The 19,451-nt window shown below is 31.5% G+C and overlaps 1 protein-coding gene across 1 annotated transcript; it reads right to left on the bottom strand.

The window, feature by feature from the left end:
• Positions 1-6,664: 6,664 nt before the first annotated feature.
• LOC143068130 (arginine-hydroxylase NDUFAF5, mitochondrial-like) lies at positions 6,665-18,452 on the bottom strand. Its single transcript, XM_076241934.1, has 11 exons — positions 18,117-18,452; positions 17,271-17,311; positions 16,710-16,821; positions 15,038-15,144; positions 14,202-14,241; positions 11,257-11,367; positions 10,757-10,843; positions 9,649-9,709; positions 9,252-9,335; positions 7,207-7,286; positions 6,665-6,821 (listed from the first exon to the last, which is right to left on the bottom strand). The coding sequence occupies exons 1-11, from the start codon at positions 18,339-18,341 to the stop codon at positions 6,708-6,710; spliced, it is 1,062 nt and encodes a 353-aa protein (XP_076098049.1). The 5' UTR covers positions 18,342-18,452; the 3' UTR covers positions 6,665-6,707.
• Positions 18,453-19,451: the final 999 nt, after the last annotated feature.

Genomic DNA, 19,451 nt, shown 5'->3' with positions numbered 1-19,451 from the left:
TTTTATTTTGTATCAGTGCGATACCATTATATATGGATATTTTGAAACAAGGCCATCAATATATCAAGAATTATTTGTTGCATTCAAGATTAAATTGAATTTAGCTTCATAACATATATCAGAAAATCCTAAAACTTTGTAAGGAAATCAAGCTAAACTCATAATGCTTTGCTTATTGTACTAAACAGTTGGTCTTTCATGAAAATAACATTTCTCTTTGTGATGTAACATATCGGATATCTTAATTTTCATGAATTCAACATGTTCACTTAATAATAATGAGAAGTAGAATTTTTTTCTGGATAGTAATTATGATAGTTATTTGCAATTTCTGCTTTCCTTTTAGTAAGACCGGAAAAATGGTTTCAGATAAAAATAACATCCTAAGTAGGTACGTTGAATTTATCCATTTTTGCCTATTATTATACAAATATAGCCTTTGAATGAGGTTGATACAAGGATATATATTGACTGAGGACGAAGTCTGAGGTCGATATATCATTTGTTTCAAAAGGTTTTACAATATCCTGAAATTCATTACATGACGTCACAAAGTATATCAGTTTTTAGATATTCTAAAAATAACCGTGCAATATGCTTTTTGCTATCCGCCGTTTTCTCTCTACCTTCAAAAATATAGTTTAACATGAGACTATCCCCTATAAAGGAATCAAATTTGTTTAAATATACAAATTAATAATATATATATATATTAACTTGTAAGTTGAGATATATACACTAAAAAAATGTGGAATATAAAATATTATCAGCAATATAGCCACATAGCCAAACTGATAGAACTATTGGGTATTGATCTTTAGTTAATATTTTAGAGCAAGGCATACACAAATATAACTATTGCAACTGGATTTCATACCTTTGGTAGTAGATACTTCACCAGTCCTGAGGAATTGAGTTTTGAAAGTTCATCTTTAGCTCAGTCGGTTAAAGTGCTACTCTGTAACACAGATGTCCAAGAGTAGACACTAGACAACAAATAGCTAGGGTCAACAGTTAAACTACAGACCTAACATAAAGAGATGTTATTAAGGTTCTATAATGTACAGAAAACAATTGATTGATTAATTTGTTTTAATGCCACTTTCATCATTATGGTTAGTTTGTAATGTTGGATAAAGCTGGAGAGAACCACCAACCGTAGGCAAGAAAACTAACAATCCTAGTCACTACCTCAGTGTTGACAGGCTAGTCATCTTGTTTTTGGACTACTTATACCACTAAGCTACTGTGTATATTTACGCCCCTATCAAATAACTTTATCATAAGTGAAAGTCCATCTGCTATACATTATTTAAAGGTACTAATTATCTGTAGTTCTCTTCTATGGGCATTAATGATGAGAAATAACTACATTAATAGTGTTCAACTTTCACAATTGCATAAATTCACCCATACTTGCCAACAAAAATGCCATCATTACTAATGATTTTTTGTCTTGCACCATACAATGTGACTGACCTGGATCTCATTTTCATGGTTTATTGGTCAATGATAAGCATTTGTGGTTTTGATCTGTTTATTAGATACTTTCAGCTATATTTGATGTATATAAGGATTGTAAGAGGTACATGTTTGTCTTGCAGGTTTCATTTGATTTTACCTTTTTCATGGTTCATTGGTTATTGTTATTTTTTCTGGTTTAGTCTTTTTCTCAGATACTTTAAAGAATAGGACCACCCTATTTATTGGATGGAATGATTGTACCATGTACATACAAGAGTGCACATGCTGAAATGTCTCGCCTTCTATACTAATCATTGATATTATGTTGATAGTCCTAAGTATAAAGCTAAGCTTTATTAACCGGATTTTTGTGACAAAAATGTCGGTTATTGATTTGGGGATGTACGGCGGGCGGCCGGGCGGGCGGGCGGCAATCAAATGTTGTCCGTGCATTAACTCATGAACCGTTCAATCAAAGCTTTTAAAATTTTAATATGTTGTTACTGACAACTAAATGAAGGTCAAGTTCAATAATGGCGATTTTGACTTTTACCGTTCAGGAGTTATGGTTCTTGAAAGATTGAAAAATGAAGTTTCCAGTCGTGTCCGTGCATTTACGCATGAACTGTTCTACTAAAGCTTCCCAAATTTTAATATGTTGTTACTGATGACAAAATGGAGGTCATGTTTAATAATGACGATTTTGACTTTTACCGTTCAGGTGTTATGGTTCTTGAAAGATTGAAAAATGGTGTTTCCAGTCGTGTCCATGCATTTTCTCATGAACCATTCAACCAAAGCTTTTGAAATTTTTATATGTTGTTACTGATGACAAAATGGAGGTCAAGTTTAATAATAACGATTTTGACTTTTACCGTTCAGGAGTTATGGTTCTTGAAAGATTGAAAAATGGAGTTTCCAGTCGTGTCCCTGCATTTACGCATGAACTGTTCTACCAAAGCTTCCCAAATTTTAATATGTTGTTACTGATGACAAAATAGAGGTCAAGTTCAATAAAGACGATTTTGACTTTTACCGTTCAGGAGTTATGGTTCTTGAAAGATTGAAAAATGGTGTTTCCAGTCGTGTCCGTGCATTTTCTCATGAACCATTCAACCAAAGCTTTTGAAATTTTTATATGTTGTTACTGATGGCAAAATAGAGGTCAAGTTTAGTAATGATGATTTTGACTTTTACCGTTCAGGAGTTATGGTTCTTGAAAGATTGTAAAATGGCGTTTCCATTCACGTTGTTGCATTTACTCATGAACCATTCAATCTAAGCTTTTCAAATTTTTATATGTTGATACTGATGACAAAATGGAGGTCAAATTTGATGTTGACAATTTTCACTTTCACCATTCATCAGTAATGGTTCTTGTGATATTGCCAGGACACAAATAAATATTAATAAATCCGGTTTGCTGTCGTTGTGACAGCCTCTTGTTACAACTGTCACATAAACTTAACATTAACCAAGATAACTAAACAAAGACCAATGAACCTTGAAAATGAGGTCAAGGTCAGATGAATCATGCCAGGCAGACATGTACAGCTAACAATGCTTCTATACAACATTTATAGTTGACCCATTACTTATAGTTTAAGAAAAAAAGACCAAACACAAAAACCTTACACTGTGCAATGAACCGTGAAAATTAGGTCACAGTCAAATAAAACCTGCGCGACTGACATAAAGATCATAAAATATTTCCATACACCAATATAGTTGAACTATGGCAGATAGTATTAGATAAAAAGACCAAAACTCAAAAACTTAACTTTGACCACTGAACCTAAAAATGAGGTCAAGGTCACATGACATCTGCCCGCTAGACATGTACACCTTACAATCATTCCATACAACAAATATAGTAGACCTATTGCTTATAGTATCTGAGATATGGACTTGACCACCAAAACTCAACCTTGTTCACTGATCCATGAAAGAGGTAGAGGTCAAGTGAAAACTGTCTGACAGACATGAGGACCTTGCAAGATACGCACATATCAAATATAGTTATCCTATTACTTATAATAAGAGAGAATTCAACATTACAAAAAATTTGAACTTTTTTTTCAAGTGGTCACTGAACCATGAAAATGAGGTCAAGGACAATGGACATGTAACTGACGGAAACTTTGTAACATGAAGCATCTATATACAAAGTATGAAGCATCCAGGTCTTCCACCTTCTAAAATATAAAGCTTTTGAGAAGTGAGCTAATGCCGCCGCCGCCGGATCACTATCCCTATGTCGAGCTTTCTGCAACAAAAGTTGCAGGCTCAACAAAAATTGGGAATTTTAATGGGGAATATATCAAAGGGACAACAACCCGACCAAAGAGCAGATAACAGCCAAAGGCTACCAATGGGTCTTCAACGCAGTGAGAAAATCCAGCACCAGAGGTGAACATGTATGTCTGGCAGGGTTCATATAACCTCATTTTCATGGTTGAGTCTGTTTCTCAGGTTCTATAAGCATCAGGTCAACTTTAATTTTCCTGGTAATGAATGATTGCATGGCATTTATGTTTGATGGCAGGGTTCATTTAACCCTGATCTTATTTGTATGGTTCATGTAAAAAATAAAAAAAATCGTAATTAGGCGTTTCTCACATTTTATATGTAAGTCTAACTATATTCTGTAGACATATATAAGAAGATGTGGGTGATTCGACGATCATTTAAGGTTTTTCTGGTCATATTTTTTGTAATCCAGAATTAAAAGTATGAAACCAGATGCTCCGCAGGGTGTAGCTTTATACGACCGCAGAGGTTGAACCCTGAACGGTTGGGGCAAGTATGGACACAACATTCAAGCTGGATTCAGCTGTTAATTTGGATTGTGATTAAATAGTTGACATAGCATAGGTTTCTGACACAGAATGAATGTGTTCTAATGAACTTAAAATTTTTGTTTTCTCTTAGAGCAATTCACTATGCTGTTGAATATTAATCCTCTCAAAACAAGAATGTGTCCTCAGTACACGAATGCCCCACTCGCACTATCATTTTCCATGTTCAGTGGACCGTGAAATTGGGATAAAAACTCTAATTTGGCATTAAAATTAGAAAGATCATATCATAGGGGACATGTGTACTAAGTTTGAAGTCGATTGGACTTAAACTTCATCAAAAACTACCTTGACCAAAAACTTTAACCTGAAGCGGGACAGACGGACGGACGAACGGACGGACCCACAGACCAGAAAACATAATGCCCCTCTACTATCGTAGGTGGGGCATAAAAATGTTTGAAAAAATTTTCTTTTTTATTTATGAAATTTCAAATGAGAAAAATTGAACCCAATTTTTTTAATCACATCCCCCTTTCCCTTATTCCAAAACTAATCTCAATTAAAATTTCTAATGGAGTTTGCAACAATAACTACTCATTTAAATACATCATAAAATATTAAGATGTAAAAAAAACTGCTTGTTATCACTGAATGTTATTTATTATAATTTATCAGTTGGTAGTAAAAAGTGAATATACATTGTATATTGTATATAACAAAGATTTAAGTTGATTCTGGACAAAGAAAGATAACTCCAATTAAAAAAAAATCTTGCTATTGCACAATATTTTGCAATTAGATATTTCTTGCTTACTATTCTGGACAAAGAAAGATAACTCTAATTAAAAAAAAATTTGCTATTTCACAATATTGTGCAATTAGATATTTCTTGCCATTGCGCAATACTGTGCAATTGAAAAGACTTGCTATTGCACAATACTTAATATAATAATTTTAGATCCTGATTTGGACCAACTTAAAAACTGGGCCCATAATAAAAAATCTAAGTACATTTTTGGATTCAGCATATCAAAGAACCCCAAGATTTCAATTTTTGTTAAAATCAGACTAAGTTTAATTTTGGACCCTTTGGACTTTAGTGTAGACCAATTTGAAAACAGGACCAAAAATGAAGAATCTACATACACAGTTAGATTTGGTATATCAAAGAACCCCATTTATTCAATTTTTGATGAAATCAAACAAAGTTTAATTTTGGACCCCGATTTGGACCAACTTGAAAACTGGGCCAATAATCAAGAATCTAAGTACATTTTTAGATTCAGCATATCAAAGAACCTAACTGATTCATTTTTTGTCAAAATTAAACTAAGTTTAATTTTGGACCCTTTGGACCTTAATGTAGACCAATTTGAAAACGGGACCAAAAGTTAAGAATCTACATACACAGTCATGACAGTTAGATTCGGCATATCAAAGAACCCCAATTATTCAATTTTGATGAAATCAAACAAAGTTTAATTTTGGACCCTTTGGGCCCCTTATTCTGTTGGGACCAAAACTCCCAAAATCAATACCAACCTTCCTTTTATGGTCATAAACCTTGTGTTTAAATTTCAAAGATTTCTATTTACTTATACTAAAGTTATTGTGCGAAAACCAAGAATAATGCTTATTTGGGCCCTTTTTTGGCCCCTAATTCCTAAACTGTTGAAACCAAAACTCCCAAAATCAATCCCAACCTTTCTTTTGTGGTCATAAACCTTGTGTCAAAATTTCATAGATTTCTATTAACTTAAACTAAAGTTATAGTGCGAAAACCAAGAAAATGCTTATTTGGGCCCTTTTTGGCCCTTAATTCCTAAAATGTTGGGACCAAAACTCCCAAAATCAATACCAACCTTCCTTTTGTGGTCATAAACCTTGTGTTAAAATTTCATAGATTTCCATTCACTTTTACTAAAGTTAGAGTGCGAAAACTAAAAGTATTCGGACGCCGGACGACGACGACGACACAGACGCCAACGTGATAGCAATATACGACGAAAATTTTTTCAAATTTTGCGGTCGTATAAAAAGTGTTCAATTGGTTATATTTAACATAGTAGCCAGCTAGATAATAACAATGGCACGTATTTCAGCATTTATTAGGTAGAACACAAATTTAGGGTGCTCGCATAATACAGCTTAACTGCATAAAAATAAGGATGCATATTGGTTCTTGAAGCCTTTCCCTTTAGAATACCTGGTGATGACTCATGATATTAATTGTAATGTTTATTTATTGAATTTTTTACCAAATAAAACTAATGTGAGTCTTAATGGTTTATAATAAAGCTTTTTCATAAGCTTTCACTTTCCCTATGAATCTTTTCATACACCCTCTCCATGACTTCACTTTTTGAAAGTTTTACGAAGCAAAAAAAAAATAATTGTACTGATATTTCATTATTTTTTTTATTGCCAGCAATAAATATCAAATCACTTAGAATGTTTGTCTTCGTCATTCGAAATATCTTTGTCCTTGGTAGGTTCATTTATTTTATGTAAATCAGCAAAGGAAACTTGACCACTTCCTCTCTTAGCTGGTTTAGCCTACAAAAAATAAGAAGATTGTGAAAATCAGTATCAAACAATATCTTTTTGATTGGAATATATGTATATATGAATTGTACTACTGCATCTAATAAAATGTGATAATTTTCTACTGAAAGCATTTAAATATTCAAAATTTAGATATACAGAAGAATTATATTTTGTTCAATAGGTCACCTTTGTTTGTCTTGTTGTAAAGGCAAGATCAGCAAAAGCCAAGAAAATTTTACAGAGATTGATTTGGATTTAAACCTTTGTGTTTAAAACCTTTATAAAAGAGATATTTGATCACTTGAAATCTTCATAATCATATGGAACACTTCTATTTGTGTTAGGAACCTTTTGGTCTACAGACATATAAACAACAGCATCACATCATTATTACCTGAGAAGGATCTGGTTTCCATCCTATAAAATTGATTATTTGGAAAGTTGCAGGAATACCACCTTCTTTACCAAACATTTCTGAAAAGAATTTCAATATTGAGTGCAAAGTATTAATGGTTTATGTAATGTTATTTTTGAGTATATTTTATCCAGTGTTCTCCCCAGAAATTTTGGATAGCATCACATTTTGCGTAAATAAAAATAACTGTATTTTTTTTAATTTCGTTTGTCGCGTCGCGTTGATGCTCTATTCTTTTAATATGTTTTAGTTTATATTGTTCAATTCATAACTGAGAATACAATTAAACAAAACCACAAAAACAGTTGTTTCAGTTTATGTTTTCCTTATTCATTTATAGTTACAGAATTATTTTTTTCCTCTTGTGCCAAATAAAAATAAATATGTGGTTTCAGTTACCCAACAATAAGTCAAATGAATGAATGGTTCATTATAGATCAACCTGTATATATACAAAACTAAATATCTAGTACACAAAATTAACTATTTTTATAGTATATCAAGTAAAGATAAAGTAGCAAAAGTAGCAAAAAAAAATCAATTTAAAAACTTTTTTTTATCGTGTTTATGAAATTCATTGTTTCATGGCACTTAATGAATTAGTTCCAGTTGTTTCTTATTTTTACATTAAAATGATATGTATTTTTAACAAAGTTATCTAACAAATAGTCTGTTAAAGCGTAGTTTTCTCTCTTGGTATATTTTTTTCTGTCTACTGTCCATCTGTTGTCATTATCGTGAAAATGCGGATTTTTGTCATATCTGGTCCGGTTCCGATCCGTAGTTTACACAAAAATGTGCAATGGCGGCCGTAGAAAAATTTACGAAAATGAGTCCGAGAATAAACATTATTTGACAAGAGATTTTGAATGAATAAGACGCTTTTAATGCATTAAATGGATAAAACATAAACTAAGCCAATTATGATAACTTTTTAAAGAAGTATTAAACCTATTTTAGCTCTAAACAAAAATTCTCGCTCTCGTATGGTTATTACCGGAAGAGAAAGAAATTAATTTTTGGAGAGTTGCACAAATAAACGACCTTTTTAAAAAAAAAAAATTGTTTCAATCTTTGAAGTTTCGTAATACAAAACGTAGATTTCGAATTGTTTTGTGATTGTATTTTTCCATGTCGAAATTGGTTATTGCAGACACGTGGTATTAGTCGTGTCTCAAGTGTCAGCTTGGGATATTCGCATCCAAACAGTTATCACCCTGAGGGCAATTAACACCTAGCTATTTAATCTCTTAATTGCCTTTAGTGTCCGACTTAAAGGGATTACAATTAAAGGTGATATAATTTTTAGGATCATAATCGATCATAGATGAAAGTTCAAAATTGAGGACAAGTAAAATAGCATCTTCAAAATAATTATAGCGTCTTGGGAATAATTATAGCGTCGTGGGAATTATTATAGCATCACGGTGAAAAAATGTAGCGTCGCGGTACCGCGACGCTAAAACGGCCTGGGGAGAACACTGTTTTATCTACCTGAATATCATCAGGAACATCTTTCTGCATAATTGTCTTCTTTAAAATTTAATGTTAGTAAAAAATTGATTGATGTGCCACCATTCAAAAACATAACTGTGTATATATGTACATTGTCAATTCAGGTTTAAAAGTCTTACATATGCTTATATTGTCAACAAAAGTGACATTGAAATCCTCGTGCAATCAGTAACTTAATTCAGAAATGTGTCCTTAAAACAATTAGTCTTCCAGAAAATATAAACTGAGGAAGACAAAATTGTCAAATAAAGTTTTAAAGAAGCAAAAATGTTCAAAAAGGACTATTTCAGTCACTTGAAATGACTTAGTCATCTAAAATTACTATTTTTTTTCCATTAGTAAATTCTCTCAATTTTCCTAGATTTCAAGATGTGAGTTTTAACATCTGAACAGCAGTCAAATTAACCCAAACCATAATTTTATCATTTTTTGTGTTTGCCATTTCATTTTAAACAATGTTATTTATCATTTATCTTTATAATGTAACTTGTTCTATCAAATTATAATACCTTTATATTTTTCGTTAGCTAGTTCTATAGTATTTCTATGCAGCATAGGCTTCCTTGACCAGGCACAATTATTTTCTCCCATTCCTGAAAGATAAAAAGATAGATTGCTTATGTATCCATTTTACATTGTACTGCTATTTTAAAGAAACTGCATGTTCCAGTCAATTCAAGAATTTCAAACACAACAGAAAAAATATGTTTTTATTTTTACTCCACAGATAATTTTTTGCAGCTCAGAAAGGCTAGTGGTTTTCCTAATTGATCCAAAGCAATTGAAATTGAATAAGTTTAGGAGTAAAATTATCTCCCCTTTAAGACTATAATGTCGTCAAATTATGCATATATCTTTACAGTTTGATTAATTTTTCAAAAAATTACAATAGTTCAAGTTTCTTACCTTTGAGATCATGCATCAACTCTTTTATTCCAGGATAAATAACTGTCATTTCATCAACATCCTACAATATAAAGTATACACTAACATTAAATCTATTACTGATTGATGTTATATTCATGTTAAAAAGGTCCACCTTTGCTAAAGAACTATGACTGTTTATCAGAGGCGGATTTAGAGGGTTTTTCAGGGGACCCGGTTCCCACCTTTTTTAGGAAAAAATTGGTTGATTATATAGGGAATCACTGAAGCATGACTGTAGGGGGCCCTCTCTTATGCAGTCAGTGGGCCCCCACTTATGAAAATTCTGGAACACCACTGTTTATGTTACAATAGAAGATTCTTTCAAAGTAGACATACTTGATCACACTCTATTCATAAGGTCATAAGACTGTTGTTGTATAGCTTACAGTATTAAGTATCAATGGATGTTAAGATTAATTTGTCAATGTACTTTTGCATAAGTATACAAAATAAAGATACTGTTTTTTTAGATGTAAAGTAGAAAATTTTAAAATTCTTATTAATATGACTAGATGATGCTGTGGATTCATTTATTTTTCATGGGTATCAATTTTTGTGGATTGCTAAAAACTTGCATATTCATGGATATTTGATTTCATTGTTTTGCCAATTTCTGTACACATAGCCTATTGAAAATTTGTTATTTGTTGACATTTGAATTTGTGGTTCATCTGTTCCCACTAACCCACAAAAATTGATATCCAAAAAATAATAATGAATCCACAGTACCCCTTTACAAATATTTGATTGAAATGTTATGACATAAAATATACATGCTTTGTTATTCATCAAAGGTTCTGTATATTCATGTTTCTACTATATTAAAAAGAACTAAATCGAGGTGTGTGCAAGTCTTCAGTAGACAAAACAAGATTTTTGCAGTGTAAACAATGAAACGATATCCAACAGGAATGGAAATTATTCTGAAATTTTTTCTTAAATATTGATAGAGCAATCAAAATTTTTAAATACAAATTATTTACTTCCAAATTTATGTTTCTAACTTCACATGAAAAACAACTCTACCTCATGCAATTACAATTTTTTCACTTTTATGCAAAACAATAATACAAAATGACTTACTTACTATAGTTAGTAAGGTGAAGCCAGAATTATTTAATAAACTACCTAGATCTCTCACATCTGTAAATGGTGATATATGTGGAGCAAAACCCTGCAAAGATAATTTCATACATTTAGCATTCAATTAAATCAATATGAAGAAATTATGAAATAAATGTTTTTCAGTTCTAGCTACATATTTTTGAGACAATTTATCCATATACATTATACAATTTGCCTTTCCAAATTTGGACTTGGCTTCCATATGAGGGTTATCAAAAAAGAAATTTTAAGCAAACTAATTCAGTAATTTAAACAAAAACAGAAACAACAGTGCATTTGTGGTATGGCTATTACAATAAAACAGTACAAAGCTAGTATATTCATTAACTACCAAAAGTCATCCTGACCCTAAGGTACAGTGAATGAGGACCAAAGATGAATATTAATATTGTGAACAGAAGCATTTGTTCTATATTGCTTACTAATTTCACAACAGTCATTTCTATACATAGTTTTACATACCCCTTCTAACTCTGTCTCAGCTAACTGTAATGATACTCTTAATTCAAATAAGGTGTCTCCTCCAAACATACATCCAATAAAAGCACTATCATTTTTTAAAGATTTTTGAACCTGTAAAAACATAGATTCAATGAATGAGTTATCTCTAGTTATAATCTACATAACATAAAACAAATAAAAGTAATACTTTATTTCTGAAACATTAAATTTAAAAAAACTTTTGCTCTGATACTGTCTATTGTCCTTTTGAAATTTTAGGTTACCAATACTCTTTAACTTTATAATGTCACTGATGAGTATTAAAGGAATGAAATTGGTGTCTTGCGTACCAAGTTCTAAGTATCTTTGATGAGTTTCTGTAACCACTGGGTAGATGCTTGTGGACATTTCTTTCTGAGAGTATCATTAGTCTAGTACTACTAGTACTGTAGTAAGCATTTAAATGCTAACATGAAACCTCATTGGTATGTTCTTCCAATTCACTGTTTATATAATGTTGGATTATTCATTAGCTAAGTACTATCTAACACAGGTAAAACTTGCCTAAGCAATATTTGGCACAACTTTTGGGAATTTTCAGTTATTGGTGCTCCTAGACTTTTTAATTTATTTGATTTGACTTGCAACTGTTATGATTCAAGGGACACTGAGAAGTCTCATGTAAACGAAACGTGCATCTGGCATACCAGGTTTTTTTTACAAAATATCATGCGAGTCTGACAAAGTTATTGTTGTCTAAAAAAAAATAACCAAAGGCTGAACCTAAAGTGGCTACCAACAGAATGTATCTAATTACACATCAGTGTATGATTTAGGTATAAAAATATTATGTACATGTATATAAACTAGAGGCTCTAAAGAGCCTGTGTCGCTCACCTTGGTCTATGTGAATATTAAACAATGGACACAGATGGATTCATGACAAAATTGTGTTTTGGTGATGGTGATGTGTTTGTAGATCTTACTTTACTAAACTTTCTTGCTGCTTACAATTATCTCTATCTATAACAGTACTTTCTGTGGAAAATGTTATTGAAAATCTTCAAATTTTAAGAAAATTGTTAAAAATTGATTATTAAGGGCAATAACTCCTTAGGGGGTCAATTGACTATTTTGGTCATACTGACTTATTTTTAGTTCTTACTTTGCTGTACATTATTGCTGTTTACAGTTTATCTCTATCTATAATAATATTCAAGATAATAACAAAAAAACAGCAAAATTTCCTCAAAATTATCAATTCAGGGGCAGCAACCTAACAACCGATTATCCGATTCATCTGAAAATTCCAGGGCAGATAGATCGTGACCTGATAAACAATTTTACTTCCTGTCAGATTTGCTCTTAATGCTTTGGTTTTTGAGTTATAAGCCAAAAACTGCATTTTACCCCCATGTTCTATTTTTAGCCATGGCGGCCATCTTGGTTTGTTGGCCGAGTTACCGGAAACATTTTTTTAACTAGATACCCCAATGATGATTATGGCTAAGTTTGGTTAAATTTGGCCCAGTAGTTTCAGAGGAGAAGATTTTTCTAAAAGATTACTAAGATTTACGAAAAATGGTTAAAAATTGACTATAAAGGGCAATAACTCCTTAAGTGGTCAACTGACCATTTTGGTCATACTGACTTATTTGTAGATCTTACTTTGCTGAACATTATTGCTGTTTACAGTTTATCTCTATCTATAATAATATTCAAGATAATAACCAAAAACAGCAAAATTTCCTTAAAATTACAATTTCAGGGGCAGCAACCCAACAACTGAATATCCAAATCATCTGAAAATTTGAGGGCAGATAGATGTTGACCTGATGAACAATTTCACTCCTGTCAGATTTGCTCTACGTGCTTTGGTTTTTGAGTTATAAGCCAAAAACTGCATTTTACCCCTATGTTCTATTTTTAGCCATGGCGGCCATCTTGGTTGGTTGGGTGGGTCACCGGACACATTTTTTAAACTGAATACCCCAATGATGATTATGGCCAAGTTTGGTTAAATTTGGCCCAGTAGTTTAAAAGGAGAAGATTTTTCTAAAAGACTACTAAGATTTACGAAAAATGGTTAAAAATTGACTATAAAGGGCAATAACTCCTAAAGTGGTCAACTGACCATTTTGGTCATGTTGACTTATTTGTAGATCTTACTTTGCTGAACATTATTGCTGTTTACAATTTATCTTTATCTATAATAATATTCAAGATAATAACCAAAAACAGCAAAATTTCCTTAAAATTACCATTTCAGGGGCAGCAACCCAACAACGAAATGTCCGATTCATCTGAAAATTTCAGGGCAGATAGATCTTGACCTGATGAACAATATTATCTATTTCAGATTTGCTCAAAATGCTTTGGTTTTTGAGTTATAAGCCAAAAACTTCATTTTACCCCTATGTTCTATTTTTAGCCATGGCGGCCATTTTTTAAACTAGATACCCCAATGATGATTGTGGCCAAGTTTGGTTAAATTTGGCCCAGTAGTTTCAGAGGAGAAGATTTTTGTAAAAGTTAACACAGGACGACGACGGACAACGGACGCCAAGTGATGAGAAAAGCTTCGGCCAGGTGAGCTAAAAAGAAGGTGTGGTATGATTGCCAATGAGACAACTATCCACAAAAGACCACAATGACACAGACATTAACAACTGTATATAGGTTCAAAATAGGACATTTAAAACAGATTTTGTAAAACTGAAGTCAGTGGGGTAAATTAGATATCAAAATGTGAAATAATAATCGTCCTAATTAGTTTTCAAAAGTTGTTAAATAGTTGCAAAGAACACCAAGAAATTTTAAAGATCACAACCTATAAATTCAATGCTTTCTTCACATAAACACATTTGTCACCTAGACCTTTAAAAAAGAGCTAAGCTGTGTAACATCTAAATAAACACTATACATGTATGTTTGTCATGTCGCTGATGTCAGGAAAATAAACTTACCTGTCTAAAGCAACCAGGAAGATCATTAACCCAATGTAAACTGAAAAATAAAAAATAAAAATATTTTCTTTGTCATTTGTAATAAAATCATTCATAAATATCAATTGTTTAGGTTAAATGGTATAAATTCATCATCTACAACCATATGATGTGTTATAACATCTTCTGGTTTTTTACATTGTTTCTGTAAAATAGAACAGAATTTTAAGGTATAAAGTTTGTGCTCTCTGACATTTTAGGTTATTGTAATAAAATCACAAATAAATATCAATTGTTTAGGTTCAAAAATCTGTACTATTTGTGATCAGTTTAAATAATGTAACAGTATTAAGTGTGTAAGACATCTGGAAAGAAGTTTCAACTGAATGTACAAAAGTAGTGATATGTTGAAAGGATCTTTACATGTACATGTACATGTATAGATTATCAATTTAGACCAGTAGGTTGGAAATTAATTAGATACATCCCCATATGTTAAACGTAAATGAAAATTAACAAGCAACAATCACTTAACCATAGTTATTAAAGACCTTCTTATACTATCGCTTTTACAATATATTTTCAACTATTGATAAAAGACCAATATTTTTTTTCTCCATTTTATGATTTTATATAATATTTCAGTGTCTATAAATTAAATTAAAGCTATTTATTCTAATTCACTTCATCAAAACTGACACTTCTGGTGGCAGTATTGACTATTGGAGCAGACCCAATTGACATGCCGAATGCCTTTTGATGGCCATTCAGTACGTCACTTACATATTCAAGACTTGAAAAGTTCTGGTCTGATACCAAAAGGTGTATTTCGAATGCAATATAAATAATACTCTTACCTTAAACTACTAACAAACATATCTATAGAGTTTTCTTTAAATGGTATAAATTCTTCATCTACAACCATATGATGTGTTATAACATCTTCTGGTTTTTCACACTGTTTCTGTAAAAGAGAACATAATTTTAAGGTATAATTGTGAGAGCACCTCTGACAATTTTTATATGCATTTATAAAATATACAGTTTTACTAAACCACTTGACATAGTCTTTATTATTATAATTACTTGACATAGTCTTTATTATTATAAAGTAAGTTTCTACAAGGAAGTCAAACTTCTACAAATAGTTACACACAGTCTCCTCATTAACACTGCATAGTTGTAACAGTGTTCTCCCCAGAAATTTTGGATAGCATCACATTTTGCGTAAAAAAAAATAACTATTTTTTTAATGTCATTTTTCGCGTCGCGTCGATGCTCTTTTTCCTTTATATGTTTTAGTTTATATTGTTATATATTCATAACTGAGAATACAATTAAACTATAACCACAAAAACAGTTGTTTCAGTTTATGTTTTCTTTATTAATTTATAGTTACAGAATTATTTTTTTCCTCTTGTGCCAAATAAAAATAAATATGTGGTTTCAGTTACCCAACAATAAGTCAAATGAATGAATGGTTCATTATAGTACAACCTGTATATATACAAAACTAAATATCTAATACACAAAATTAACTATTTATATTATATTAAGTAAAGATAAAGTAGCAAAAGTAGCAAAAAAAAATCAATTTAAAAACTTTTTTTGTTTTGTTTATGAAATTCATTGTTTCATGGCACTCAATCAATTAGTCCCAGTTGATTCTTATCTTTACATCAAAATGATATGTATTTTTAACAAAGTTATCTAACAAATACTAAGTCTGTTAATGCGTAGTTTTTTCTCTTGGTATATTTTTTCGATCTGTTGTCATTATCGTGAAAATGCGGATTTTTGTCATATCTGGTCCGGTTCCGATCCGTAGTTTTCCCAAAAATGTGCAATGGCGGCCGTGGAAAAATTTACGAAAATGAGTCCGAGAATAAACATTGTTTGACAAGAGATTGTGAATGAATAAGACGCTTTTAATGCATTAAATAGATTAAACATAAACTTAAGCCAATTATGATAACTTTTGAAAGAAGTATTAAACTTATTTTAGCTCTAAACCAAAATTCTCGCTCTCGAAAGAGAACGAAAGTACTTTTTGGAGAGTTGAACAAATAAACGACATTTTATTAAAAAAATAAAAATCGTTCCAATCTTTGCAAATTTTGTAATACAAAACGTAGATTTCGAATTGTTTTGTGATTGCATTTTTCCATGTCGAAATTGGTGATTGCAGACACGTGCCGTGGTATTAGTCATGTCATAAGTGTCAACTTGGGATATTCGCATCCAAACAGTTATCACCCTGAAGGCAATTAACACCTAGCTATTTAATCTCTTAATTGCCCGTAGTGTCCGACTTAAAGGGATTACAATTAAAGGTGATAGAATGTTTATGATCATAATCGATAATAGATGAAATTTCAAAATTGAGGACAAGTAAAAAAGCATCTTCAAAATAATTATAGCGTCGCGGTAATTATTATAGCATCACGGTAAAAACATATAGCGTCGCGGTACCGCGACGCTAAAACGGCCTGGGGAGAACACTGTGTAATAAAGAATAATTGTGCTTACCAGTAGTAATTCAGTTATTTCACACTGGTATACAGTCTTCACCATTTCTTTCTGAAGATGTTTTGAAACATATCCTCTACCACAGCCCAAGTCTACAAGTACATCAAATTCCCTGCAATTGAAATTTACATTTTTACATGGTATTCAAAATATCTACATGATTTCTACATGTATGTGACTTGCTGTGTGTTTGATTATTGCTAACTACACATTCTTCATCTGAGTTGAACCCAATTTAGGCCATTAAACTACATGTACCTGATTTTGATGTGTCTTCAAATTAGTGTATTTCTTCATCAATGCTGAAGGCACCACAAAAATAAAAGCAGTCATATTAAAACTATTGAATTAATGAATATCATTTTCCATCATCAAGTATATGTTAGCTCTTTTTATGAGTCATGAACCTTTATTTTTCTCTTTTGGTTACTTTTTTTTAATACATTGTACATGTACCCAATTTACCTTACTATTGTAAAGAAGCAGCTTAATAATATTTTAAACAAATGTAATTAACTAAAAGAATTTAAAGGAGGGTAAACTTTAAGCAAATCTCTTTACCTTTTAATGTCACATATTCTATCAAAAGTTCTGTATCCAATCTAAAATACAATAAAAATATATAAATATAACTTGTCTGATACTCAGAAAATAAATAAACAATTAAACCTTAGTCTAGTTTGATGTTAGTTGATGTAAGCTCAACATATCTTTTAAGTAAAAATTTTAAAATTTCAAGTAAAAAATAATTTTTGAAATTAATTACAAAATGTTCATTGTGAATGTTCTGTAAATATAAGCCAAAATGACTGAATTATACTATATTCTCTATAATTAAGCACCGTGTTATTCTGTAATTTATCATTTGTTCTCCCTATTGTTTTATCTATTCAATTCCGACAAAAAACATGCTCTAGTCCTCATTACCTCTAATAATTACTAAAAATGTTAGATATTGGAACTAAAGACTGAAATTTCTCCTTGTATAGCCCATTTAACTGTTGATCTAAAGCAAAAATAGAAATACTTGCATAACTATTTTTTTGGAGAAGACTTAGGGGAGATAATTCAAACAATGAAAAGAAATATCTAACAAATTCACTAATAAAGGCAAAAATTATATACATCTTTAAGTCAATAAGATTTGTATACATATTGACTGTCTGTCTGGATGTTCATGATCAGGACCTGTCTAATAGTATTGAAAAACGTATACAATTTCTGAATCTCTTCCAAGAGTTGAATGTGATTCTAGAAGTTTGCCCTTGAAATTCTCGGTTGGTTATACATGTCAATAAACTTTCTTTTGGTGTACACACCGTAAAATTATGCGGGTTTTTTTTGTGCAATCGGATTACATATTAAAGTCATAACAGTTGTAAGTTAATCTTGGCAAAATCTATATACCTCTTCCTTTACGTAATCATAAACTTTGTAGTCTTTCAATAGTGTAGTCCGCTCTTTTTGTAGTTTCTTCGCATTTCTGTCGAAAACATTCATAACTGTCTCTGGTTTCTTGGTTGCTAAACATCTCCTCATCATAAAATGTGGGTTCTTTATTGTTTTAGCACAGTTTCTGTATAGCCATGTTAGGTGGCACCAAGAACAACCAGTTGATACAGTTAAAACCATGTTCAACTCTTTACCTGGTTTAAAATTAGCGTCTATGACGATCAAACAAGATCAGGTCACTTTCAACTTTTCTCGGCCGCCATCTTTGAAAATTCGCCGAAATTTATGCATAAAACTACCTGTGATTGGGTAATTTAAACTAATCAAATTGCGTGACACATGTATAGTTGATCTGAAGACCACAAATATCAATATTATTTTGATACCAACACGGCCATTTATAATTTCTCTCAGATAGACGGATGGGTTGGGTTTTTTTTCAAAATTATAATATCATCACTTCTCAACTGCAAGGCTATTGCCACTGACTATGAAAAAAGTAAAAACACAAAAATACTGAACTCCGAGGAAAATTCAAAAAGGAAAATCAAAAATCAAAAGGCAAAATCAAAAGTCCAAACACATCAAACGAATGGATATTACAACTGTCATATTCCTGACTTGGTACAGGCATTTTCTAATGTAGAAAATGGTGGATTGAACCTGGTTTTATAGCTAGCTTAACCTCTCACTTGTATGACAGTCGCATCAAATTCCATTACATTGTCACAAAACAAACATACTCAAAGAGTAAAAATGTCAAAATAGGGGTACAGCAGTCAATATACTCATAACAGACCCTTCAATGTTTTATTTACAAATATCAATAATGCCGCCGGTAATTTTAAAGATCAGTTCAGTCTGAGCCTGTTCAATGATTTGTATAGTAAAGGATTACTATACAAATCCTTGGCCTGTTCAGTATATAATATATATACATTATGTACATAAAATTATAGTCTCATTAAAACCATCCCCACTATCTACTTGCGTTTTTAGCCTACAAACGCAAGTGGAGTGTGGGACCAATGCAGCTGAATAGTCGCGGGGGGGGGGGGGGGGCGGGTAACTTCGATATTTTTTTGGTAGGGGCGTGCCATTTTTGCCTCAAAAAAACGTACCCATTTTAATATAACATTCACTGAAATTCAGTACTTATAGTTATATAAATATTTAAGACAGAATGACCTATACTTATATACTTCAAATAGAGTTAGGAAGATATCAAGGTATTATCAGGCAAAATAGATTGTGATTCATTGCTCATCTGGCGAGGTAGAAGATGAGAAC

The sequence above is a fragment of the Mytilus galloprovincialis genome, chromosome 3 (genome assembly GCF_965363235.1).
Source record: "Mytilus galloprovincialis chromosome 3, xbMytGall1.hap1.1, whole genome shotgun sequence".
In the NCBI taxonomy this organism is placed as follows: Eukaryota; Metazoa; Mollusca; class Bivalvia; order Mytilida; family Mytilidae; genus Mytilus; species Mytilus galloprovincialis.
Note: the sequence above shows the minus strand (reverse complement) of the source record. Positions and strands in the feature narration are given on the sequence as shown.

Coding starts and splice junctions, on each gene's coding strand:
- LOC143068130 (XM_076241934.1), bottom strand. CDS start 18,341: ATGGTTTTAACTGTATCAACTGGTTGTTCTTGGTGCCACCTAACATGG. Junction 16,822..17,270: donor AGAATATGTGACATTAAAAG/GTAAAGAGATTT, acceptor TTTCAATTGCAG/GGAATTTGATGTACTTGTAG. Junction 9,710..10,756: donor GCTTCACCTTACTAACTATA/GTAAGTAAGTCA, acceptor TTTATATTGTAG/GATGTTGATGAAATGACAGT.